The sequence below is a fragment of the Mustela lutreola genome, chromosome 4, assembly GCF_030435805.1.
Source record: "Mustela lutreola isolate mMusLut2 chromosome 4, mMusLut2.pri, whole genome shotgun sequence".
NCBI lineage: Eukaryota > Metazoa > Chordata > Mammalia > Carnivora > Mustelidae > Mustela > Mustela lutreola.
Genome location: NC_081293.1, coordinates 95,839,479 through 95,857,395, shown reverse-complemented (window position 1 = coordinate 95,857,395; position 17,917 = coordinate 95,839,479). Strand labels below are relative to the sequence as shown.

The 17,917-nt window shown below is 38.9% G+C and overlaps 1 protein-coding gene across 5 annotated transcripts in view; it reads left to right on the top strand.

The window, feature by feature from the left end:
• Window positions 1-17,917, top strand: part of VPS41 (VPS41 subunit of HOPS complex) — a 347,998-nt gene that overhangs the window by 160,327 nt on the left and 169,754 nt on the right. For 4 of the 5 annotated variants that reach the window (XM_059170546.1, XM_059170545.1, XM_059170543.1 and 1 more), the window contains exon 1: window positions 11,516-11,582. The exons of the other annotated variant lie outside the window; for it this stretch is intronic. In XM_059170546.1, coding sequence (XP_059026529.1) covers window positions 11,562-11,582 — 21 coding nt within the window. In that variant the 5' untranslated portion in view covers window positions 11,516-11,561. Of the gene's footprint in view, window positions 1-11,515; window positions 11,583-17,917 lie in introns of those variants that run through there. 5 annotated transcript variants of the gene reach the window in all.

Here is a 17,917-nt window from a genome sequence, read left to right as displayed (position 1 = left end):
TTTATTGACTAATAACCTAGTGGCTTGAAAGAGCTCTAGTTTGCCAGGGTCCCTAATTCACTTGCTTAGGACAGAAACACCAGTTTATGTCTGTAAAAGCTATTAGACACTCATGATAACCAGGCATACATAAACTGGCACCATGATCTGCCTAAAATTCTAGGAAATGTGCTGCAAGTACAACCTAGAAATAGAAAGCATATTTCCTTGAGAAAAGATTATTAATATGGTTTTTCTTGCTGTTGTTAGGGCAATAACAACAAGTGATAGTTCTGAAGCCGGATGCTACTGTGGTCAAGTATGGAGGTGGGGTAAGGGAATAGGGGACAAGGAGGATCTTCCAGATAAAGAATGGGCCATCTGAAGGCCCAGAAATTGAAAGGAGTGGGACACATAAGGTGCTCCAAGTGATTCCATATGGCCAGAAAATACAGTGAAAGAGGAGGGGCGTATGGGGCTGGAGAGATGGGGAATACTAAGCCACTGGATTTTTCTCCCTAGAGCAATGGAGAGCCAGTGAAAGGTTTGAAGCAGAGGAGTTGTCCCATTATGTCTCCTTCCTAAACTATCACTGTAGCAACAATGAGATAAGGACGTAGACAGAGAGGAATGGAGGCAGAGAGACGGAAGGAGGAGTGTTACAATAACCTAGGGGAAGGTTGATGGTGACACGAACCGGGGATAGACAGAAGGCATCGAGAGAGATGTTCACAGGACAAATGAAAAGAGCTTGGTACTTGTTAGTGTCTGTGAGCAAAGGAGACACCCCAGGGAAGATATCTCACTCTGTGACAGGTCAAGTGCATGTAGAATGGGGCCAATCATCAAGAAGAGACCTGGGAGGAGGAGGTATTGGAGAGCAGGAGATGGATTAGGTTACATCCTCAAAGGGGGATAGGAAGAGACAAAAACTTCATGAATAACTATATCAGGCAACAGCATTTAATCTGAGTCTCTGTAAATTTAATCCGACAATGAGGGAGTCTTAGGTAGAACTGTCCCCTAATCTTTGGGTTGGTATGCCTACCCCTAATACAGGCTAATTATTAAATAGATGGATGCCATCTGTATAAAAACTCTTGCCTTTTGATCAATCCTCAAAACAAGTTACATAATAATATTGTACTATCAATATTTCTGAAAGGGAAATGAGGACCTTAAGACACATTTCATGCATGAAAGAATCTGGTAAATAACTCAGGAACAAAGTTCTAGAGTCTCCAGAACAAGCTGCTTCCCCATATAAGTCTATGAATAGGCTGAATAAAACCCTCCCAGAAACCTTCTTGCAATAAACAATGTGAGAAGCATTTAAGCACAATTTACTCTGACAATATTAGCTACATATCACTAAATTTAGAATATTATTACATGCCACTATCTGGTGCATGGAGTGAGGAATGGCTTCCAGACACCAAAAATGAGGGCGGTTCCAAGGGAGGAACCAATGACTCCTTGCTTTGCAAGAATCCACATCCTGTTGAGGGAGGGACAGGGTTCTATGGCTGAAATGGCTGTTATCTGTAAGGGAGTACAGATCTTACATGGATCTGGGAGTCACTCTGGCATTATCTCTAAGAGTTTCAACTAGGCTAGCCCAATTTGTGGAATACAGAACATGCAAACATAGGAAAAAGCCACCATTTGTGGGATAAGATAACTCTTGAGGTTTGTAGATGCACTGAAGGCATTGATTCTCTGGCCATTTGCAGCATTGTGGCTCTTGGAGCATTTTATATAACCGTCACCAGGGAATCCTTTTCCAGGTATGAAGTTATATTGAAATCATACCATGTTTGCAAGGACTACCATTATTAGAGTCTGAATATTTGCTTACATTGCACAGTTTAGCAGAAGAGAAGTATCTTGGATAATATTTACAAATTGTGGACCAGAGTGCAAACTTAACAATACTTTAGATCGTTAGAAAGAGAAAAACCTGTTAATTAATTTTAGTTTGTTTGTGGAAGAGGAAGACTTTCAAGCATTACAAGATGGGAACTCAAAGAAGGTGGAAATTCAATGCTCCAAGAGTAAACTATATTATTATTAGTTAGGAAGTGTTTTATTGCAAAAAGGTACGTCTAGGTCTTGGTTGTTCAGTACTTTATTCCTTTCTACCAATGAGAAGGAGCCTTCTTACCAACCACATGCCACTTAAGCAAGAAGGAGGTGTGTTCTTTTTAACTCAAAGTATGTTATTACAGTAAGAATACTCTTGTGGCAATCACAGATAGGTTTTCAGCTGGCTTCCTGGTTGGCCTCAAGATTTTACTGAACACTTTCTCCTTCAGAATCATCCCACCTCTAGATCAGCCAAGAATGGACATGTAAGACTAATACCATCTACTTCCTGAACCAGAGAATTGATTCAGTATCTTTGAGGGTCTCAATATTATAATTTCTCCTGAACTTGAAACTGCCTTTCAAAATGGCTCCTGGCCGGATACCCAGATTCATCTGCAACTACTCACTCATCTGATATCTAGCTAAGAAGGCATGGCAAAAATCAGTTACTGGGTGAAATTCAACTGGCATTCAAACAGTAGCATAGTCCTTGCAAATAAGGGAATGTATCAAAATGAGGTGGGAGTGGGAATTGAATGGACCATCCAAAGATCAGGGAATTCAGGCCTGTTTCTATTCTGACTCCCTCCCTTAACCCATTAGGGCTGAGAATCAAGACTGGTTCCCTGGCTGCCAAAGTCCTTTTATAAGAGCGAAAAAGCGGAAAAGATATGATATAAAGATTGCTTAGAGGAGAAAGCCCGCATCTGTGTGTTTGCACGCATGTGCACGTGCACGTGTGTGTGTGTTCATATCAGTTTGAGATCTTTTGACTGTAAGTATCAGAAAACTAATTTGAAATTGTTTCAACAACAAAAAATTCACAGAATCACAGAATCAGGAAATAGCTTGATTTCTTTTGGTCTTAATTCCTAAATTCCTAGGAAAGGGATAAAGATCAATAAACTGAATACAGTAAGTATAAAGACTTTGCAGGTACCCATGGGCCAGGGGCATGGGGTGGTAGGGAGGCCAATCCCAGGAAAGGGGCTGGGCTGACAACCCAATAAATGTCTAATGCACATATCATACATACTTAAAATAGGCTTTTTCTGCCATTAGGTCTTTTCAGTTGCAACACACAGACCAGAGATAGGAGAAACCCAGTATCAGACTTGGTAGAGTCTATCCCATCTTCTGTATCAACTGAGGGTATGGCATAGTTTTTTTCTCCCTGGCCAATCCTATCATAAAGACTTTTCCCTTTCCTCCTTTCCACTCACCTGCACCATTGACAGGCGTTGAAACACAATGAAAAGAAGAGGAAGCAAGGTCTGCCGCATGGGATAAAGGAAAAGGGGTAGGAGCTGGTTTATGGGAATAGCAAGGCCAGAACTTCCCAGTTTGAAGCAAGATCTTCAGGAACCAGAGTGAGGGACAGGCACAGAGGGAGAGCATGTCAGACGGCTCTGGGAGGCAGTTGGTAGGGAGTTAGGGTTTTTGGTAGTGGGGTTCCTCTCTTACCTTCCAGGCGCTTATACGTCAAAGAAATTCATGAAGTATATCAACTAGGGACACCAGACCTAGCTGCTGCATTTGGTGAGGACCAAGGCAATGATTTTTCTCCAGTAGCTGTCAAACCAGCTGGAAATACCACACGAAAGTCTAACACAGATTACCCAAAGATATAGGTCTGGCTTCTCCTTAGTGTGCAATGTGATCTTACCTTTCATTTTGTAAACCTCCTTTTTCTTCATATTTTCCTTGGTATGGTTTTTATTTGGGGGGATTTCCCTAGTGGTGCTTAAAGTCATTCCTCTCCTTAAAGGGACAATCAAAAGGCTCTGGACTTCATATCTGAGTCAGGGGCTGGTAGCTAAGGCTGTGCTGTCCTGTGATAACAATGCCGGAAATGGTAGATAAACTCCTTGGTTATCATATTCCAATAAATGACTGGAGAAACACATTGAGGTAAACAAAGACAAAAAAAAAAACAAACAAAAAGACCCTGGGGTGATTAAGTTTGGTTTTCTTCATGAACCAATATTCAAAATAAATACAAACTATTAAACCCTAGTTTTGTTGTTGTTGTTGTTGTTTTTAATTTAATTACTGGAACTGCAATGGTAGTGTTTTCTAATGTTCAGACCATACAGATTCAGCAGTATTGTGGATTAGTTTTCTAGCTAAGAAATATATTACTATTTAAACTAAACAGGAGATTATTAAGTTTCAGTAAACAATATGCTCGTTATGTTACATTTTGGAACATGGTTGGGTATGGCCATTGTATTCACCTGCAACCGTAGAACCTTCTTCCTCTTCCTTTTTTCGCTTGTCTTCTTGTTCTTTTTCAATGTTTAATGTCTTTGTGTCTGAAGGATGTGAGATATATGGAAGAGAAAGGGTCTTGCTCCACAAACATACCTTGAAATTGGATTCTTGCTGAAAAATGGACCTTGTTTCACAAATGATATTTGGATCCAATGGCAGGATGTGTTTAAGTATTTTGTTTCAAAATTTTGATTGAAAATGAAAGATTCTCTATAAAATAATACATTTCCTTGGCACAGCTAAACACCTGGATTCTGAACAGATTGAATTCATGCTTTAAGTTAAAAAATTAGTTTTGTGCTCTTCTGTCAAAAATATGAAAGAAGTTCGGTAAGTGGATTGCACATAAGCAGTCTATGTCTGGGGAAAATCCAAACAGATGGTCTTTGAAATATTTCTTAGTAAGACATAAACTAGGAAATCCAAAGGATGAATGAAAGACTTAATAAATTATTCAAAATTACCACATAATAGTATTCAAAAGTTGTTTTTAAGGCATTTCTTGATAGTTCCAAAGAACTTTCATGACAACTTCAAGGGACCGCTGACCAAGCCATTCCATTTCTACACAGTTTTCTAAGGAAATGTTTGTAAAATGGACAAATGCTCAAAGAAACAATGTTTATCACAATATCATTTATAATAGTGAAAACTGAAAGCAATCTACACATTCAAAGTAAGGGATTGGCTGCATAAATTACAATAACCAACTCAATAGAAGACTATACAAGCATTGACAATTCTGTAGCCCCATTTTTATATAAGTGGAATTACATTTATGACATATTAATAAATTTTTAAAATTTATATTAATAAATTTTTAAAATTTGCCATATATCTATAGATTACAATCCAAATTGTGTTCAAAATTCACATATAGCTATTCCTATGTAGAAAATCTAGAAAAATAGTCCCTCAGAATATTGCAATGAACATACATACTCTCTCCATACATTACTGAGTTATATTTGACAGATCACTTACATATTACCATTTTCTTTTTACGAACAAATTAATCTTCAGCATTCCCTTTAGAAATCCACATATGTGAAGTACTAACATACATAAAGTGATGATCATTTATGGGAAGTTACCATGGAAAGAGTAACCACTGGGATTTTCCACTCTCACAATGGGTAAGATACTATTTTATGTTCTCTATAGTTGTACAGAAAATGACATTTTCTTTTAAAAAGGGGGAATGGCAGAGGAAGAGAGCAAGAGAATCCTCAAGCAGACATCCCCTTGAGTCCAGAGCCCTACTCGGGGCTTGATCTCATAACTCCGAGATCACAATCTGAGCCAAAATCAAGAGTTGGCCACATTATTGACTGAGCCACCCAGGTGCCCCCTCCCAAAATACTTCTTAAAGAGCAGTTTCAGGTTCACAATAAAGTTGAAAGAAAGGTCCAGAGATTCCCCTTATATGTCCTGCCCCCACATATGCAACTTCCCCCCAGAGTGGTGCATTTGTTTCAATGGATGAACCTGCACTGACACATCACCCAAAATCCATAGTTTACATTACAGTTCACTCTTGATGTTCATTCTGCGGGATTGGACAATTGTTTAATGACAAACATTCAACATAATGATACCTTCAGAGTATATTCGCTGCCCTAAAAATCCTGTGCTCTTCCTACCTATTCTAAACCCCTCTTGGCCACCCCAGCTCCTCACCACTGGCAACTGCTGATCAATTTACTGTCTCCATAGTCTTGTATTTTCCAGAATGTCATTTGGTTGGAATGATACAGTATATAAACTTCTCAGATTTGTTTCTTTCAGTCAGTAATATGCACATCACTTTGTTCCATGTCTTTTCTTTTATTGATAACTCATTTCTGTTTAGTGCTGAATAATATACTGTTGTTTGGACATACAATTTATTTATAGACACTAAATAAACTGGGCATACAGTTTGTTTATTCATCTTTGGAAAGACATCTTGTTTGCTTCCAAGTTTTACCAATTGTAAATTAAACTGCTATAAATAGGTTTCTGAGTAGGTTTTTATGTAGACATGTGTTTCCAACTTTTTTTGGATAAATACCAAGGCACGTGATTCCTAGGTTGTATAGTAAGAGTATGTTTTGTTTTGAAAAAAATGACAAACTGTCTTCTAGAGTGGCTGTACTCTTTAGCATTCCCATCAGCAATATACAGCACATCCTTGCCAGCATTTGGTACTGTGAATGTTCCAGATTTTGGACATTCTAATAGGTGCGTAGTGGTGTATGTCATTGTTGTTTTAATTTGCCTTTCCCTGATGACATGTGATGTGGAGCATCTTTTCATATGCTTATGTGCTCTCTGTTTATCTTTTTTGGTGAGCTATTTGCTAAGGTCTTTGTCCTATGTTTTGTTTTTGTTGTTGTTTTTTGTTTTCTTACTGTTGAGTTTTAAGAGTTCTTTGCATATTTTGGATAACAGTCCTTTGTCAGGTAAGGCTTTTGCAAATATTTTCTCCCAATCTGTGTTTTGTCTTCTCATTCTCTTGACGTCTCTTCAAGAGCAGAAGTTTTACATTTTAATAAAACCTAACTTATCCTCAATTTCTTTCATGGATGGTGTCTTTGGTGTTGTTCCAAAAGGCATTACCACACCCAAAGTCGTCCAGGTTTTCTCCTTTATCATCTAGGAATTTTACATTTTTGCATTTTACATTGAGGTCTATGGTCCATTTTGGGTTAATTTTTGTTACGTGTGTAAGGTCTGTGTCTAGATTTTTTTTTTTTTTTGCATGTGTATAGCTACCTAGTTGTTCCAGCACCATTTGTTGAAGAGCCTATCTTTGCTCCATTGTATTGCCTTTGCTCCTTTGTCAAAGATTGCTTGACAGCACTGAATCCTCCAAACTAAGAACATGGAATGTCTTTTTACTCATTTAGTTCTTTTTTATTTTATTAATCAGTATTTTATAGATTCCTTGTATAAATCCTGTACATATTTGTTAGATTTATATAAAAGTATATCAATTTGGGGGATGCAGTGTAAACTATGTTGTGTTGTTCATGTCAAATTCTACTTGTTCATTGTTGGTATGTAGGGAAGCAGTCAGTTTTGTATACTAAGCTTGTATCCTGAAAACTTGCCATAATCACTTAATACTTCCAGAAGATTTTGATCAAGTCTTTCAAATTTTCTACATAGACAATCATGTCAACTGTGAACAAAGAGTTTTATGTCTTCCTTTCCAATCTGTATATTTTTGTTTTTGTTTTTTGCCTTGTTGCATTAGCAAGGACTTCCAAAATAATGTTGAAAATGTTGAGAGGGAATATCTTTGCCTTAGTGGGAAAGCTTTGAGTTTCTCATTGTTAAGTATTATATTAGCTGCACGTTTTTGTAGATAGTCTTTAACAACTTGAGAAGGTTCTCTCTATTTCTAGTTTACCAAGACTTTTCATCATGAATGGGTGTTTCTGTATTTATTGGCATGATCATGTGATTTTTTCCTTTTTTAGTCTATTGATTTAATGGATTATGTTAATTGATTTTTGAATATTAACCAGTCTTGCATACCTGAGATAAATCCCACTTGATTATGGTCTGTAATGTTTTTATATATTTTTTAAAAGATTTTATTTATTCATTTGACAGAGAGAGAGCACATACGCAGGGAGAGGAGGAGAGGGAGAAGCAGGCTTCCTGCTGAGCAGAGAGCCTGATGTGGGCCTCAATCCCAGGAGCCTGGGATCATGACCTAAGCCAAAGGCAGCTGCTTAACAACTGAGCTACCCAGGTGCCCTAAACATTTTTTATACAATTTGTTAATATTTTGTTGTGGATTTTTGGATTTGTGTTTGTGAGAGATATTGTCTATGGTTTTCTTGTAATGTTTTTTGTCTCATTCTCTTTTAGAGCAATGCTGGTCTCATAGAATGAATTAGGAACTATTCTTTCTGCTTCTGTCCTCTGAAAGAGACTGTAGAGAATTGGCATAATTTCTCCTGTAAATTTTTGGTATAATTCACCAATGAACACATCTAGGCCTTTTGAAAAGTTATTAATTATTATCATTATTATTTTAAAGATTTTATTTATTTGACAGATAGAGACAGCAAGAGAAGGAATGCAAGCAGGGCGAGTAGGACAGGGAGAAGCAGGCTTCCCGCTGAGCAGGGAGCCCGATGCGGGGCTTGATCCCAGGACCCTGAGATCATGACCTGTGCCAAAGGCAGACACTGACTGAGCCACCCAGATGCTCTGAAATGTTGCTAATTATTGATTTTCTTTTTTATATATATAGAGAGAGTGGGAGGGGGAAAGGGAGAGGAAGAGGGAGAACCGCACATAGGTTGCACACCTAGCTCAGAGTCCAATGCGGGGCTCTATCTCATGATCCTGAGATCATGACTTGAAGCAAAATCAAGAGTCTCACACTTCATGGACTGAGCCACCCAGGTGCCCCAATCTTATTTTTTCAGTAGATATAAACATAACATTGTCTATTTCCTCTTGGGTGCTTTTAGCAGGAATTGGTTTATTTCATCTAGATTATCAAATTTGTGGACATAAAATTATTTACAGTATTCCTTTATCATCCTCCCAAAGTCCACAGAAACTGTATTTTATGTCTCCACTTTCATTTCTGAGATTAGTAATTTATGCCCTCTCTTTTTCTTAGCCTGCCTTATTGATTTTACTGATCTTTTCATAGAACCAGCTTTTGATTTTGTTGATTTTCTCAATTGACTTTTTGTTACCATTTTCATTGATCTGCTCTAATTCTTATTATTTTTCTTCTGGTTACTTTGGATTTAGTTTGCTTATCTTTTGCTGGTTTCCCAATGTGGAAACTTAGGTTATTAATTTTAAAATCTCTCTTTTTTTCTAATGTATGCCTTCAATGCTACAATTTCCCTTCTCAACACTGCTTTTACTGCATGCTACAACTTTTGATGAGTTGTATTTTCATTTTTATTTATTTCAAAATATTTAAAAATATTTCTCAAGAATTATTTTTTGACACGTGTACTGCATAGAAGTGTGTTGTTTAAGCTCTGTATTTATGATTTTCCAGTTATCTTTCTGTTACTGATTTCTGGTTTAATGACATTATGGTCTATGAGAAGAAGTTTTATGATTTCTGATCTTTTGAATTTTTTAAAGTGGGTCTTATGGCCAAGAATATGGTCTATATTTGTGAACTTTCCATGTGCATTTGAGAAAAATGTTTCCTCTTACCATTATCTCCACAGTTTAAAGGTGGGAGGGTGAAGGAACGATGGGCAAGAAAAAGCGGGTGATTTGACATAAAATGAAAGATTGTTGGGTTGAGGACCTCTTAGACTCTATTGTACATATATTTCCCTTGTGGTTATTATTAAAGCCCAGCTTTGGGCTCTAGATTTTTGGAGGGGCCTAAAACTCTTCAGTTATAATAAGCTCCCAGATGATATTGATGCTCCTAGTCTGTGGACCACACTTTCAGTAGCAGGAGGTGAGAAGATCTCTTATACAAGATAGCCCAAAACTCTCATTTCACAGGAGAAAACTTGGGGCTCTGAGGTCAAGTGTGAATTTCATCTTGCCAACAGGCACAGTGTGAACCTGCTAGCCTGTAGTGGGTTTCTTCCGCTAGTGCATCATTCTGTATCCCAGTCTCTTCACTTTCCAGTCTGTCCAAAAGGAAACAGAAGATCCAAGACAGTACACTGAATGGGGAAAAGCCTTGGGGAATCCAGAGTCTCTGAGGTTTGAGGGAGCAGAGGAAATTCTGCAGTAAACTTTGGCTATCTTCAATCAAACCCACTAGAGTTTTATGGGTGAGCCTAGATCTTATTGGAAAAAGATAAAATTACAGTTTTTAAAGGAAAGTCTGAAAAGTAGAAGGGCTAGGCTTATTTCTTTTCCCTGTGGATTGAAGGCTTGCACATCTTTGTGGTCTGTATAAGGGTTCTTGTAGGACTTGAAGTAATGGAACTTGAGAGCAATGTTTGGGTTCAAGCTGCTTTACAAGAGATCTTAGAAACTCTCTGATTGAAAAGGTCAAAACTTAGGGTAGTTGGTGCTTGGTTATAGATACATAAAGGCCTTGAGTTGGTCTTTTATCATTCCCTTGTGACTGAGTGATCAGCAGACTGGGAGGAGGACCCCAGCAAGGGTTAGAGAAAGAGGGTGGGGCTAAGATCGTTTAAATCCTGGGGAAAACACAAGTGTCTCACACGAGGTCACTTACTTAGACCACAGGAATCATGGGTTGACCAGGCTACAGTTAGAGACCTCCTTTTAGGAGTTACTTCTAGATCAGAGTCAGTGAGTCACAGGAGGAAAAAAGGGCACTAGGAACCCACCATCTATTGTCATTTGTGGCATTTTTTGCTAGTTATCACCTCCTGGAGATGACCAGAAAGAAGAAAATGTCTATTTTTGGACGAGATACTACAAATGTCTGAGGATTAGAAAGAAGAGCTCATAATGTCCAGAAACATGGAGAGGATGAAAGAAATACAATGGTTTTACAGATTTTACCAAGGACAAATTTATATTCTATCTTAAATATTTACTTATAGAATAGATCCGATAAAAGTTTAACAATTAATTTAATGAAACAACAGTTTTTAACTTCAATGTCCAGATGCCAAAAGAAGATTGCAACTTAAAGCGGTAAGCAGTACAAGCTAACCAAATATTTTTGAAATATAATTTTTTATCTGATTCTCCACTGCCAAGACTGACATATGCTTTATATTCACGTAACATATTTTTTTTAAAAAGGACAACACTTGTAGACTAAGCAGCATTTGCTAATAATGGAGTCTTTGGCATTAGACACAGCCAAATTTTAGTGGTACTTCTGCCTCTCACAAGTTTTGTGACCTCTGAGCCATAGTGTTCTCTATAAATGGGGAAAGCACTAGGGATTGCCAGAAGGATTAAATGAAAAAATTCATCCAAAACTCTAACCCTGAGTTACAGTTATATATAATAACTGATATATAATAAATATTAGTAAATAATATCATAATCATGAGACCAGTAAGAGCAACAGTAAAATAAATCATAGAATTAACAACGGTTCTGCTCAGATTCCGCACAGTACAACTCCACTGAGCTTGGAAAGTCAGAAGCAGAGATGAGGCCCAATCTGCTCACCAACTAGAAAAGAAGTCTCGGTCAGATGCTGCTAAAACTACATTTCCCAGGAGCCCCTGGGCCCCAGTGTCTCGGTTTCTCTCATTTCCGGGTCTGTCATGTGACTCCCCGGGGACACCATGGCGGAAGCGGAGAAGCAGGTAAAGGCTGTAACTGTCAGGCAAAGGAGTGAGAAGCGAGGATGAGCCGGTTGGGGCTTGGAGCGGAGCGTGTTGGGTTGCGGAGCTGCGGGAGGGCGAGGCAGGTCCGCCCACGGTGGGGCGCGCAGCTGGCAGTGTCCGTGTCGGGGAGCAGAGGAGCGGGTGGGATGTCAGCTCTGGAGGGCACCCGGGGGGAAGGGCTCCGACTGCACCCCCGGCGTTGGTGAAGCGGCCTTGCTTTGCCGCTGCCCCGTGGTCTTTCCTCCGTGAAATTTTGGCTTGAAGTCAGCCTGTCCCAGGGACTGACTGCTCTTGGGGGAACATAAGAGATGGCTTGAGTTTTGAGGCCGGGTAATTGAAATTTCAGTTCCTTTCCAGTCGAAGTTAAGGCAGAGTTGCTTTGCAAAAGAGCCAGCTAGGAGCGAGGAGATGAGTTTTGTTTCGTACCTATTGTTTTTAGGTACAAAGCTAAGTCAGCTATGGCGTGCAGCCGTGGTTAAGTGCATTGTTCTGGATCAAGAATACCTACGTTCCCGTGGTGGTTCTCTTTCTTAATATGTGACATTGGGCTAGTTATTTAACTTTAAATCTAAGATGGAGTTAAAAGAGTGACTTTCTGTGAGAGTGGTTTAAGAAAGAATAAGTTAGTACAGCAGTTAGAGTGCTTAGTGAAAGTTGGGCTTAGTAAGGATTGCGTGAGAGTATTTGTTGCTGGCGGAACATCAGGCTGCAAAGCCGGCCCACGCTTGGCAATGGGGCGTGGAGTTTAGAGGAGTAGTTAGTGATGGCGATAAGAGTTATTTTCTTACAGGCGGTAGTGGTAGTAAAAGTTAGTTGAAATGAAAAAGTGACATCAAGAAGACAGAAAAGTGCAAAGGCCAGAATGTGAGGAAATACCTTTTCTTTCTTTCTTTCTTTCTTTTTTTTTTTTTTCCATTTCCAGGACCATTTCAGGTTGTCATTGTTTTTCCTTACAAATTAACAGGGTCATCAGTTTCCGTAATTGCTTCTAAAAAGTGATTTATGATGAGCTGTACCATAACAAAAGAAGTTTAACTAGTTGATAATTTGTACCATTTGTAACATACTTCATTTACATAATGAAAATTTGCATTGGGTACATTTGATAAATATCAGTAATTAAGAAATAAGATAGAAATTGGGTTTGGGTGGTCATTGTGTTAACAGGAGTGTTGCTACCAGCCACTGAAACCTCCCTTTTCTGATCTGGTCACTTTAAAGGAAAAATGCTCGTTAAGCACATGTAATTTCATGAGTCATTGCTAGGTTTGATGATAGTGGTGAAATTGGTTTTCACTCTGTTGGTCTTTCAGGTTGAAATATAGCTTATTTGTAGTCTGACTGAAAAGTAAAAAGCCAAGATCTTAGATAGAAGATAGTAGAAATGGGGAAAGTAGTGCTTAGTATTTATTTAGTAGTGTTTTGTATGGAAGTTTGGCAAAATTGTCTTATGGAAAGAGCACATGTAGAAAGTTAGTGATATAATAAGAATGCTTTGAAATTTTATAGCACTTTCCAGTATAAACCCTTTATGTCACATTTGGTCCTTGAAAAACAATTCTGTATGGTTAATGTTTATTCTGATATATAAGTCAGGACAAGCACTTGCTCTGTTCCAAACATTGTAATGGCTTCCCATTGCCCTCTGAGGAAAAGCCAGACTTGCTTAGAATACTTGAGTTGCCCTATAGAACCTTGTCCCAGATGCTCGTTTTCCCTTTTCTGACTTAATTTTCCACTACTCTTCCCTGCTTCCCTTCTGTTACTGGGTAGCATCAGATACACTTGGCTTTCTTACTGTTCATTCAACAGGCTGACATGTTTCTACCTCAGGGCCTTTACTCCTGCTGCTCCCTTTTTTGACCCCAGATATCTATAGGACTTTCTCCCTCAGTTCTTTCATGTCTTTGTCCAAGTGTTATCTTTTGCAGTGAGATCTTCTTTGATCATTCTTTGAAACCTCTTGCATTATTTTCCTCCTTAACACTCATCACCATCTGACATAGTGTGTTTTAAAATTTCTGTTATTTGTTCTATATGTTTCTATGTTCATTTCTGTATATTCTCCCCATTAGAATGTAAGCTTCATGATGGCAAGCATTTGTTCAGTGCTGTTTGCCCGATATCTAGAATAGTGCCACAATATGTGTTAAATGATTGAATTGTGTACATAAGCAAATGGGAATTCAGACAACTAAAGTAACTTATTCAGGCTTATATCTATAATAAGCCTCCAGTCTTCTATTGCCAGAGTTCACAATTTTTCACTAAAATACTCCACTCCACCTTTTAAAAAATACTAATTCTCATTTTAGCTGATTAATTCTGTTAATTAATTCTATATTATTAATTTAATTCTAATTTTTAACTAGAACCTAATTCTAATTTTTATTTATTTTATTATTATTACTTTATGAAATAAAGTGAGCCCTTATCACCTTAATAAATGTCCTTCAAGTCGTGATTTCACCTTTGACCCTTTAACAGTCTGCATAGACTATCATTCTCAAAAAAGACCAATATTTTGTCAATTGCAGAAAGAAGCAAACATTCACAAATTGTCCTGTTCATTTTTTAAAGCTAGTAAATAATTTTACCTACATTATCAGTCCTTTATAGGTTAACGGTGGTTAGACTTTTCTTACCCTGCTTGATTTGTGCATTTCACAGTAGGAAGCCATTAAAATCTGGCCTTTCATATATAGTTTTTTAAAGGCTAAAAGGGCACAAAAGGGGAGGTAAATGAATTTACCAATTGTTCTGTTCTGCCACTTTGAACCTTTTAGAAAATCTTGACATAATTCCCTCCCCCGAACACTTTATGAATTGAGATGTGTATTAAAATTAGCTACAATGATGGGTTAAGTCAAAAGAAGCTTTTCCTTGGCATCGTGCACTCTCAATACAAACAGCCCTTTGTGATGCGCAGGACAAAACTAAATCTCTCCTCTTTTCTGAGCATTGTATTCTTTGGTGATTGTGGGTTTTTTCCCCTTTAATTCTAGAAAGAACCAAAATGGTAAGATCTGTACTGAATTAACATAATGTAATATAGTTCATAGGCTCTCAAACTAGGAAATCATTTTTTTGGATATGATTGAACATTTTTTTAAGTCATTGGGAAATCTTTGTGCTGGGTATGGTCAAGGTAGTTTGCAGAAATAACTACATATATATTACATAGTTCACAGAAAGGACTAATACCCTTTATTCTGCCTGGAAATCTTCTAACCAGCAGTTTTACTTAGCTCTAAAGTGATTTATAGGTGACCTTCATTATCACAGATACCCAACAGTATTTGTTCATACCTCTTTTATGGATAACATTCTGCTTGAAGTCTGGTTGTTTGTATATTTGTCTTATGTCTACTACAGATTGCTGAGTCTTCAAGAATAAGGACAGAGCCTGCTCATGGCTGTATCTCTCACAGGGCTAGTGCTTTACAGGTACTAGGTGCTTAATAAAATGTTTAAATGAATTCATTAGGAGGAGAATAGCCTTCTGAATTGAAAATGTCAAATTATAAATTAGATGCAGTGGAATTTGTGTTGTTTTATCTTAACTTGAAACTTCTGCAAGTTAGTAATTCATATGTATTGTGGGTTGCATTTCCCACATTCCTGCTTTGCCATCCCCCCAGGTACCCCAAACCATCGGGGAGCCTAGTCTATTAAAATATTTGATCAGTCAGACCACATATTCCTTGACAAGAGAGGAGAGTTCCTTTTTTTTTGAATTTTCCCTTTACACTTTAGAATTTGGGGAATTGTTATCCTTATCATCGAACATTTACTGTTTATCAGATGGCAGTTCAGGAGCACGTATACTCCCCCGTGATTGTGCCCCATGTGGAAAATCTAAGTCAAACCAACAAATACTTCCCTCAGCTTTCTTGCCTGCAAACTGGGGCATTTACTTTCCAGAACCCTTGTGAGTATGAAATGAGATAAAGTATGTTAACGTGGCCAGGACAAAGTGTCTTTCTGTGTTAGATGACAGTTTATTATTCAAACTTGGGCTTTGCTCAAGAATGTAGTAGTCTCTTTTTTTAATAGTTTGATCGAGATCTTTTAAAAGCAACTTCACTAATAACAGAAGAAATAAAGCCAGACAAGAGTTTGCTAAAACAAAGAATCAGAAATTTTGGGAAGATCCACTCTTTACCATCGTGTAACTAAAGTGTAGTCACAGATTAGCTTAGCTGGATGTGCTTATTGCCTTATGAGTTTTTCCTCTCCTTTGTCTGGACTGGCTGGCTGAAGGCCGGTGTCACCAGCTGATTATTTGTGGTTTCTCTGGTACCCACATTACTGCTTCGGAGGGGGAGCCCTCCTCAGGTCTGAGGTTCTGTGTTTCATGCAGCTCCCGGTTCTTGGCTGCTCATTCACCCTTGACTCTGTTTCTTCTGGGCACTTGCTCCCTCCTCATTGTTTTTGTTACCAAATGCTTGTGATTTGAGGCTCTTATTTAGACTGACTGCATCAGAGACTGTGAAGATGGAGTGTTTGCCTGGGTGTAGCCATTTCTCCAAACGGAGTTTATGTGATTGTGATGCAGTCAGATTTGGCACTGGGTCACTAGGTCGCCTCGCTGGTCCTTTTTTCCACACTGGGCAGACATCCAGGTTTTCCTTCCTTTGCAGACTCGGATGAGTGTGGTAGCTGAGCCTGTGGGGCTCAACGGGGTTGGTACCCTGAGTCTGCCTGCTCTTGCCTGCTCCCCAGGTGCTCTTTCAGCTTTCCTACTCAACCAGGCTTTTAGAAATTGAGGCCTCAATGATACAGGAATAACAGATACGTATCACACAAATATATCCTCTTATGTCTGCCTGTGTCTGACATTGGGATCTCTCTCACCCTGTCTTCCACTACGCTTAGCTGTGTCACCCAGTCTGTTGGGAAGGAGAGAAGGTGGCAGTGCAGCAGAGAAGGTGGCAGTGTTTCAGGTCCATCCCCAAGCCAGGCTGATTGCCTGGGGCCTGGGCTGTGCTGTCTTTCTTCATCCTGCTGGCCTCAGAGCAAACCTTCCCGGGGCTCCAGCCTCCATTTCTTCCCCAGATATTGCACATACAACCCCCCCGCCCCATAGTATACAGGTTCAAGAGGGGCCAGGTTTGTTGGATATGTGATTGAGTGTAAGGGATTGGTTTGCAGAACAAGTTGTTGAGTTTAGCTTTCAGCTGTTGCCTAGATTTTGTTCTGCTTCACATTTGCATCACTCTGTGCCTTCTGGCTCATCATGTTTGCTTCAAACAGCAGCATAGTTTTCTTTTTATTGTGGTAAAATATACATAATATTTACCACTTTAACCTTTTTTTTTTTTAAGATTTTATTTATTTATTTGACAGACAGAGATCACAAGCAGGCAGAGAGGCAGGCAGAGAGAGAGAGAGAGAGAGGGAAGCAGGCTTCCTGCGGAGCAGAGAGCCCAATGCGGGGCTCGATCCCAGGACCCTGAGATCATGACCCGAGCAAAGGCAGCAGCCTAAACCACTGAGCCACCCAGGTGCCCCCACTTTAACCATTTTTAAGTATATGATTTGGCAACATTAAGTCCATTTGCTTCATTGTTCAGCCATTACTCCACCATACAACTCTAGAACTTTCTGTGATCACAGACTGAAACTCTGTACCCATTAAACACTAATCCCCCTATCACCCCGCCCCAACCCCTAATCTATTCTGTTCTACTTTCTGCCTCATATAAGTGGAATCTACAGTATATGTCTGGTTTATTTCACTTAGAGAACAGCACAGTTTTGTAACTTGTATTTTCAAGATTTAAGTTCTTTAAAAGAGTGTGATGTTAAAAAATGTTTGAATACCACTGACTCTTTCTGAATTGTAACCTTTCTCACCGTTCAGCCTGGCTTCTTGGATCCTTCCCTGGGACATTCACTTGCTAACTTCTGGTTTGCCCCTCAGTCTCTAGAACATTAAACACAGGGGCTTATTGAGTGGATGAAGCTAAGAAACAGGAGGCCAGACTGATTCCTGAAGTCACTCGTGCATTGCTTTGGTGGGATTATGGACAATATGTGATTTCTCTTGAGGCCACAACTACATTTGGGAGGTTTTTGCTGGTGCTGGGGGTTTAGAGTGTCTGGAGTAAATATTCTCACTGATACCAGCAGCCCCAGGAAGCTTCTCTGAGACCCTGGTTTTCCCTGAAAACTTGGTTTTCTGAGAGCCTCATGCTGCATGGTGTCGGATTCTGGTGCTGCGTGCTTTTCAGTACAGATTAGGCATGTAATTTGATTTTGAGTTTTGGGTTGAAATTGCTGCATGGGGACATAATACTTTTGTTTTAATG